Source organism: Myotis brandtii, unplaced genomic scaffold (assembly GCF_000412655.1).
Source record: "Myotis brandtii unplaced genomic scaffold, ASM41265v1 scaffold474, whole genome shotgun sequence".
NCBI classification, from domain to species: domain Eukaryota; kingdom Metazoa; phylum Chordata; class Mammalia; order Chiroptera; family Vespertilionidae; genus Myotis; species Myotis brandtii.
Genome location: NW_005368113.1, coordinates 510,023 through 519,043, shown reverse-complemented (window position 1 = coordinate 519,043; position 9,021 = coordinate 510,023). Strand labels below are relative to the sequence as shown.

Genomic DNA, 9,021 nt, shown 5'->3' with positions numbered 1-9,021 from the left:
ATTTTTTGTTTTTTTTTTAAATTTTATTTTCTTTAAAAATATATTTTTATTGATTTCAGAGAGGAAGGGGGATGGAGAGATTGATAGAAACATCTGTGATGAGAGAGAATCATTGATCGGCTTCCTCCTGCACATCCCCCAATGGGGATCAAGCCCACAACCCAGGCATGTGCCCCTGACCAGAATCGAACCCGGGATCCCTCAGTCCACAGGCCAACGCTCTATCCACTGAGCCAAATCAGCTAGGGCAAGATGGCAAACTTTATGATATATATATATCTCCAATATTATAAACCTAATCAACAAACAAAAAGCCTCACCCTTTTTCTTTACCTGAAGAACTTACTTTAGTATTTGTATAGGAAAAGTCTACTGGAATCAAGTCTGTTTGCTTATTTTATACACAAATATGATTTACTTTATTTAAATAATCACCTGAGAGTTTCAGTCAAGATGGTGGCACAGGTAAACTCGGCACTCGCCTCCTCCCACAACAACATAGAAATTACAACTAAAATACAGAACAATCATCATTCAGAACCACCTGAAATCTGGCTGAAAGGAATTCCTACAACTAGGGAATTCAAGAAGATGCACATTGAGACTGATAGGAGGGGAAGAGATGCAGGGCAGACTCTCAGGACCAGCTGGTTTCACACCCACATGTGTTGGTTTAAAATCAGGAGGGATATCTTGACTGTGGAGGTTTCCCTGAGGAGCAAGGGTATCAAGTCCGCACAACTTCTGGCTCAAAAAACCAGCCGGGATTGTGGCTGAGTGACACAGAGGCTGCTGGAGCCCCAGGCAGCTCCTCATAAAGGGCCTGAGCATGGTCTTACTCAGACTCACTCCATCTGAGCCCTAGCACTTGGGTCATCGCTTAAAAGGAACTTGGGACATTTAGGAGGAACTAACTTATGTGGAATCTAGGACAGAGCTGGAGGAGCAGCTTTCTCCCAGACAGAAGTGCTGATAGAGGCCATTGTTCCATTGCTGAGCCCTGAGAGAGAGAGAGATATGTGAGAGAGGAACATCAATCGGTTGCTTCCTACATGCCCATACAGGGGATGGGACCTGCAACCTAGTTATGTGCCGTGACAGGGAATTTAACCAACAACTTTCTGGTGTAAGGCATGATGCTCCAGCCAACAGTGCCACCTGGCCAGGCTCCACAGTTAAGCTGATACCCTTTGATTGCCTCTTTATAGGAGATTAATTCTGTCACATAGTAATAAATGTTAATATTATATTAGGTATTAATTACTAGAATATTATATTTATACTAGAGACCTGGTGCACGAAATTTGGGCATGTGTAGGGTCCCTAGGCCTGGCGGTGATCAGGGCCAATTGGGGGCTTCCCGCTGCCAGCCAGGGCCTTCGTTTGTTCCACACCGCCACCTGGTGGTCAGTGCACGTTCCAATGAGCAATCGAACTCCCAATCTCCTGGTCAACTTCCAAGGGAACACCTTGCATATTAGCCTTTTATATATATAGATAATACAGAGAATAGAGAGAGAATTCAGTGTTCCCTTCAGCATGGATGATTGACATTTCTTTTTCTCCTGTACAACTAAAGAAACGTTTCTTTCAATCACACAATTTGTTACTGGGAATGTCTGAAGTTTCACATCACTGTCATATTTGGGAAAACATTGATCAAGTTTCTTTCTTTCATAAAACAGCAGTAGGATTGCAAGTCATGTCCACACATTACTTGAGCACTTGCTGGGCTTTGAAACGGGATGGAGCAAATGAGAGGCCTGAAGGTGGCACTTCCTGAGCTGTAGGTGGCAAATTGGCTGCTGTGTTGAGGCCCCGCCTCTGGGTCCCTCCCAATGGGGCGAGATCTCCCTTCACACATCGCCTTCTGATGGGGCCTGTGTGCTGTCACTGTCCCAGGTTCCTCAGACCCTGGAAGACCCACACGTGTGCCTCCCATGTCCCCACAAAGCTCTCAAAGCAAAGGGATTGAATGCTCAACTTTTCCCTGGGGTTCCACCCCCCAACTGGAATTGAGTCTAAATTCCTTTTTCTCTTGCCAGCACTTGAGTTGTCTAAAGAAAATTTAGAGAGAACCTTGATGCTGATCAACTGAATGCTGCCTCCGTGTCCTTCATTCTTCGCCGACTCCGTCCACACCTTTGGGAACCCCTGGACCTGCTGGGGCTGGACCCCAACACACAGAGAAGAAGGCCATATGAAGATTGAGGTAGAGAGTAGAGTGATGCCACCACAAACCAAAGAAGAACAAAGATAGCTGGGAGCCACAGGAACTAGGAAGAGGCAAGGAAAGATTCTTCCTAGAGTCTTGAGAAGAAATATAGCGAGTGTTTTTGGACTTATGGCCTCCAGAACTATGAGAAAATAACTGTCTGTTATTTTAAGCCACTGGTTTGTGATACTTAGTTTGCCCTAGGAAACTAAGACAGTTAAACCTCACTTCTCTAACGCCTCCCATCTCAAACAATGTGGTTCTTGACCAAGATGTTCACAGGAAAAATGTCTAGGTTGTGGAACCAAACTTCAACCCTTCCAACATGACAAAAAGTATATTTCAGTCAACAAAGGAGAGAATGATTTTGTTGCTGGCTAAATCAACAATTAGGACAATTTTAAAACATAAAGAGGCCATCAGAGTGCTAATGTTGCTAATGGTGTGAGAGAAACAATCATCACAGACAATTGAAGAGGTAGAAAAACTGTTGTTGGTTTGGATAAATAGCCAGTGATAGCTACTTCAGAGGTAGTGATATATGAACAAGCAAAATGCTGCATGCTGACCTGAAAGACATCCCTGGACCGAATGCTAAAAGTGATTCATTTAAGGCTAGTAGGGGATGGTTCGATAAATGTAGCAACAAAAAAAAAGTATTTATAGATTAAACAGTACATTAGACATATACATATACTGTATATAATAAAGCTTAAAACAAAATTAAAAAAAGAAAATTTAAAATGATCCTTTTCTAGACCCATCAGTGGTTTCAGCCTAAGGGTGGGTCTCCCCCAAGTCCAGCTCTGACCCCAGTGGCCCCTGGGTGACCTCCCTCTCCACTTACACATCATCTGCAAGGTGATTACTTTCAGATTCACATCTGGACACGCCTCTCAACCTCTGGGGGCCTCAGCATATCCACTGGCAGGGTTGGGTAGGGTGGGGGAGGGAGACAGGATGATTTCTCAGCCACCCCCCCCCACGTCTTGTGGAGGCCAAGTTCCCCTTCCACTCTGGCCACAGTCTCTCCCCCAGAGCTTCCTGTTAGGGTGTCCTAGGCTCCACCCCAGAGCTGGGCACTTCCCTCCCTGACACAGGGACCTGGACCCGCTCTGCCCTGCCAGAGGCAGACATGGTGCCCCTGCTGCTGCTGCCCCTGCTGTGGGGGGGTGAGTGGCTGAGGGAGGGGGGCTGGGCAGGTGGGGGATCAGCAGGGGCTGCCACTGAGCCTCTGTCCCCCTCCCAGGGTCCCTGCAGCAGCAGCCAGGCTACACGTATGAGCTCCGAGTGCAGGAATCGGTGACGGTGCAGGAGGGTCTGTGTGTCCATGTGCCCTGCTCCTTCTCCTACCCGTGGAGTTCGTGGTCTTCCTCTACCAAAGTCTACACCTACTGGTACCGGGACAGAGATGACACAAATCGTAATGCTCCTGTGGCCACGAGCAATCAGAATAAACAAGTGAAGAGAGAGACACAAGGCCGATTCTTCCTCGCGAACCCCACGACCAACAACTGTTCCCTGCAAATCAGAGACGCCAGGAGGAGTGACGCAGGATGCTACTTCTTCCGAGTGGAGATAGGAAATCCTGCATATAATATCCTAGGACATTTCCAAGGATATAAGTTCCAAGGATATAATTACCAAGATAAAATGCTGGATTTACAGGTGACAGGTACGGCAGGGGCCCCGGAGAGGACCCAGGGAAATGGGACCCCGTCTTAGAGCAAGTACAAGACACTGGACACTCCCTGTCCAGGCCTTGAGCCCTGGTTGGTTGGAAAATCACAGGGCCTGGGGAGCTCAGGGGCCCTGAGGCACGAGTCCCACTCAGGATCACACTTTGGGTCCCCACCCCCTGGAGACCAGGCACCTGCCTTTCTCCCCCGCAACCCTGACAGAGAAACCGCACATCCGTATTCGGGAGCCGTTGGAGTCTCACCGCACACCACAGCTGGCCTGCAGCCTGCCAGGGGCCTGCGAAGGGGGACGACCTCTCACCTTCTCCTGGGCGGGAGCGGCTGTGGACTCGCTGGACCCCCAGACCCTCCGCTCCTCGGTGCTCACCTTCACCCCGAGGCCCCGGGACCATGGCACCAGCCTCACCTGTCAGGTGAAACGGGAATGGCCTCAGTTGACCACACAGAGAACCATCCGGCTCAATGTCTCCTGTGAGTGTTTGATGGATGGCTGCGTCCCTAGAGGTAGGAGGCTTGTGTGTGTGTGTGTGTGTGTGTGTGTGTGTGTGTGTGTGTGTGTCTGTGCAGGAGGCTGAGCTAACCTGAGAACACCCGGGCATGGATCTTCGGGTAGGTGGGGAGGGGGCAGAAGGACAGTTCTCCCTCCTTCCCGGTTCCCTCCACCCCTCCTTGGAATTGGGGTGACTTTCATCTGAAGTGGGGCCCTGTCTTTCTCTCCCAGATGCCCCAGGGAACCTCACCATAGGCATCTCCTTCAGAAATGCCACAGGTAAGTAAGAACCCCTCTTCTCTGGGCGGGGACCTGCCCTGGGGCCCTGGTGGGGCAGAGGGGGGAGCGGGAGTTTGAATGGGATGAGACATGGGAAGGGCAGGGATGAAAGTCATCACCCCAGTTCCTCATCTCTGGTGGGTGGGTGCCTGCATCTGTGCTCCACACATCTCTCTCTCTCTCTCTCTCTCTCTCTCTCTCTCTCTCTCTCTCTCCCTCAAAACCCTTCCCCCCAAAGCCTTTAAGAATCTGCAAACCACATCCCTTTCCATCCTGGAGGGAGAGGCCCTGAGGCTGCGCTGTGAGGTTGACAGCAACCCCCCTGCCGAGCTGAGCTGGTTCCGGGGGTCCCCAGGCCTGAACGCCACCCCCATCTCCAGCACCGCGATCCTGGAGCTGCCTCGCGTGGGGCCTGCACAGGAAGGAGAGTTCACCTGCCAAGCTCTGCACCCGCTGGGCCCCCAAAGGGTCTCTCTCAACCTCTCTGTGGTCTGTGAGTGGGGAGACCCCAGGGGGCCGGACAGCTGGGTTCTGGGGAGATTAGAGGCACTGCTGACTCTTCCCCTCGCTCCCCACAGACCCCCCGCAGCTGCTGGGACCCTCCTGCTCCTGGGAGGACCAGGGTCTGCTCTGCAGCTGCTCCTCCAGGGCCCAGCCGGCCCCCCTGCGCTGCTGGCGGCTGGGGGCGGGGCTGCTGGAGGGGAACCATGGCAACACCACCCACATGGTCACCTCCAGCTCAGAGGGGCCCTGGACCAACAGCTCCCTGAGCCTCAAGGAGGGGCCCAGTGAGGGACTCAGACTCAGCTGCGAGGCCCAGAATGTGCACGGGGCCCAGGACGCCTCTGTCCTGCTGCTGCCAGGTCAGGGCCTGCTGGGGGCAGAGGCCACGGAGAAAGGAGTGGGTCAGAGAGAAGATAGAGCTGGGGGAGTGGAGGGGGCTGTGGCCTGGACAGGGGGGATTGCTAGGACAGGGCCTGCATCTCCTGCCTGAACAGACCTACAGTGCGTTCTGCGAGGAGGTGGGAAGAGGAGAGACTGAGTCCGGCGAGTGGGTGTCTCACCACCCTCTCCTCTGCAGGGAAGGCTGTGCCCCAGGCGGGAGTGGTTCCTGCGGCTCTTGGAGGTGCTGGTGCCATGGCCCTGCTGTTTCTGTGTTTGTGTCTCCTCTCCTTTTGCATGTGAGCCTCTGTGGCAGGGAGGTGCAGGGCTGAGTACATCCAGAGGGGACTGTTTTGGGAGGGCCGAGGGGGTAGCAGCTTTATTGAGGTAAAATTCCCATATATTTAAAGTGTACAATTCAATGGCTTTTCTCTCACTCACACAGCTGTGCACCCATCACCACAGACAATTTAAACATGTCTCATTTGCTTGAAATAATAATAATAATAATAATAATAAAACAAGCAAAAGAAACCCACATCCCCTGTTAGTTTGTTTCCATCCTCTCCAGCCCTAGGCATCTACTAACTGCTTCCTGTCTCTTCTGGACATTTCATATAAATGGAATCACACAAAACATGGTCCTTTGTGACTGACTTCTTTCACTTAGCACGATATTTTCTTTAATTATTATAATAATTATTTTGTTTGTTAATCCTCATCCAAGAATATGTTTCCATTGATTTTTAGAGAGAGTGGAAGGAAGAGAGGAAGAGAGAGAGAGAGAAACATCGATGTCAGAGAGACACATTCATAGATTCCTTTTTTACCAGCCCCAACCAGAGATGGGGATTGAACCTGCAACCCAGGTCCATGTCCTTGACCATGAATTGAACCTGTGAACTTCAGTGTGCAGGCTGACACTATAACCACTGAGCCACTGGCCAGGGGCATGACATTTTCAAGGTTCTTGTGTCAGCACTGTATTGCTTTTTATTTACAAATAATATTCCGTGGTATGGATGGGGCATGTTTGATTTGTCCGTTCATTCATTGATGGACATTTGGGTTGCTTGGACTTTTTAGCTACCATGAATTACATTGATGATGGCTGCAGAGGCCACCTACAGGATGGGAGAGAAGATGTATCTGTGAGGAGTTAATATTCAGAATATATTACAAACTCATACGAGGCAACATAAGAAACCCAAATAACACAACTGAAGCATTGGGCGAAAAACTTGAGTCGATATTTCTCCAAAGATGATATACTAATAGCCAACAAACTTACGAAAAGATATTCAACATCAGGAATCCTAAAGAAGTACAAATCAAAGCCCTTGCTGGGTAGCTCAGTTGGTTAGAGTGTCTTCCAGTTGGCTGTTTGTACCTTTCCAGGGCACATACAACAATCAACCAATGAACGCATATGTGATAACTATAATGAGATATCACCTCACATCCTTTAGGACGGCTACTATAAAGTAAGACCAACAGCCCAGCTGGTGGCTCAATGTTTAAGCATGGACCGATGAACCAGGAGATCATTTTTAGATTCTCAGTGAGGGCACATGCCCAGGTAGCAGGATCGATCCCCGTAAGGGGCATGAGGAAGGAAGCCAAATAATGATTCTCTCTCATCATTGATGTTTCTATCTCTCTCTACCTCTCCCTTCTCCTCTTAAATAAAAAAGTATGTTTTTTAGAAACCAGCAGGAGATAATAACAAGTGCTGGTGAGGATGTGCAATAATTGAAACCGTTTTTGCACATTTGGTGGGATTGTAAAAAGATGTACCAGCTATGGAAAACAATATGGCAGTCCCTCAAAAAAAAATAAAAAATAGAACTACCATGACATGTAACAACTCCTCTTGAGGTTATATATCCAAAAGTATTGAAAGCAGGACCTTGGGGCCATGTCTGCCTTATTCCTCTCTGACTCCCTTCTCGCCCCTCCACTCAGGGTTCCCAGGAAAGGCTAGGGCCAGACAGGCCTCCAGACCAAGCGCCCCCCGCCAAGGATGCCCCTCCCTCCGGGGAACAACAAGAGGTCTACTACGCCAACCTCAGCTTTTATGAGATGAAGACACGGGAGCCTCAGAACCTGGAGGCCACCGGCAGCCCTGAGTACTCAGAGATCAAGCGTGCAGGCAAATGAGGACTCGCTCAGAGCAGTTTAATTGACTTTTCAGGAGCAACCATGGAAAGCAGAAGAAAGCAGATACGATCTTTAAATGTCACTTTATAATTTATACTCAGCAGAGAGAATTCAAAAATGAGGAAGTAATACAGATATTTTGGAACAAATAAATGGGGAAATTATTGCCTGTAGAATAAAAATATAGATATAAATTCTCAACAGTAATAACGGCTAAGCCCAAAGTAGCTGTGGTGGGGAATATGTAATATGTACATTTCCTAATATGTACATATTACCTAGGAGGAGAGAGAAGTGTTCATTTACTAAAACGTTGGTAAGTTAATTATGATGCTGAAATTTTTATGGTAGTGACTGTACATAATAAAATAAGAATGTATAAGTTACAAACTAGAACTAGTTTTAAATATATATAATTTATTTCAGAGAGGAAGGGAGAGGAAGGGAGAAACATCAATGATGAGAGAGAATCATCATGGCACAACCTGTCTTGCCCTGAAATAGTGAGGGGAGGTGTGGCTAGGGTTGAGTCAATGATGAAGAGACATGAGTCCTGGCAGAAATGGGGCCGTCCAGGTCCCCAAAGCTCCTCCCTATCCTCACAACAGCCCCGAGGTCACCTCAGAGGAATGGTGTTCTGTCCCATTATACAGCTGAAGAAACTGAGGCTCCACAGAATGTTCTGGTTCACTCTGAAGGCAGTGTCAAATCTGCTTTACTCACTTGTTAAAGTTGATTTTTAGTGAGAGAGAGAGAGGAAGAGAAACATCAGTGTGAGAGGGAAACATCAATTGGCTGCCTCCTGCATCCACCCTGATGGGATTTCCGCAATCTAGGTAAGTGCTCTGACAGGAAATAGAACCCACAACCTTTTTGTGTAGATGAAGAGTCATTGTTAAATAGCTAAAGGGTTTCAGTTTTGCGGATGAAAATGTCCTGGAGAATGTTTGCACGCAATGTCAATATTCTTAACAGTACTGAACTGTAAACTTAAGAATAGTTAAGATGGCAAATTTTTTTAGATATATCTTTATTGATTTCAGAGAGTAAGGGAGAGTGAAAGAGAGACAGAAACATCAATGATGAGAGAGAATCATTGATTGGATGCTTCCTGCACGTCCCCCAATGGGGATCAAGCCCGCACCCCAGGCATGTGCCTCTGACTAGAATCGAACCCAGGGCCCCCTAGTCCGCAGGCCAATGCTCTATCCACTGAGCCAAACCAGCTAGGGCAAGATGGCAAATTTTATTATATATATACACACACACACACACACACACACACACATATATAT

At 48.4% G+C, this 9,021-nt stretch overlaps 1 protein-coding gene and 1 long non-coding RNA gene across 5 annotated transcripts in view; one reads left to right on the top strand and one right to left on the bottom strand.

Annotated features, from left to right (window-relative positions):
• The window catches only part of LOC102249755 (sialic acid-binding Ig-like lectin 14), a 42,231-nt gene that overhangs the window by 27,229 nt on the left and 5,981 nt on the right, over window positions 1-9,021 (top strand). For 2 of the 4 annotated variants that reach the window (XM_014547438.1, XM_014547437.1), the window contains exons 1-2: window positions 3,289-3,387; window positions 3,465-3,890. The exons of the other annotated variants lie outside the window; for them this stretch is intronic. In XM_014547438.1, the coding sequence (XP_014402924.1) occupies window positions 3,351-3,387; window positions 3,465-3,890 (463 nt within the window). In that variant the 5' untranslated portion in view covers window positions 3,289-3,350. Of the gene's footprint in view, window positions 1-3,288; window positions 3,388-3,464; window positions 3,891-9,021 lie in introns of those variants that run through there. 4 annotated transcript variants of the gene reach the window in all.
• Window positions 3,405-9,021, bottom strand: part of LOC106727753 — a 9,607-nt gene continuing 3,990 nt past the window's right edge. The window contains exons 2-3 of the long non-coding RNA XR_001363992.1: window positions 8,950-8,952; window positions 3,405-3,486 (exon numbers count right to left, since the gene is read on the bottom strand). This is a non-coding gene — a long non-coding RNA (uncharacterized LOC106727753). The remainder of the gene's footprint in view (window positions 3,487-8,949; window positions 8,953-9,021) is intronic.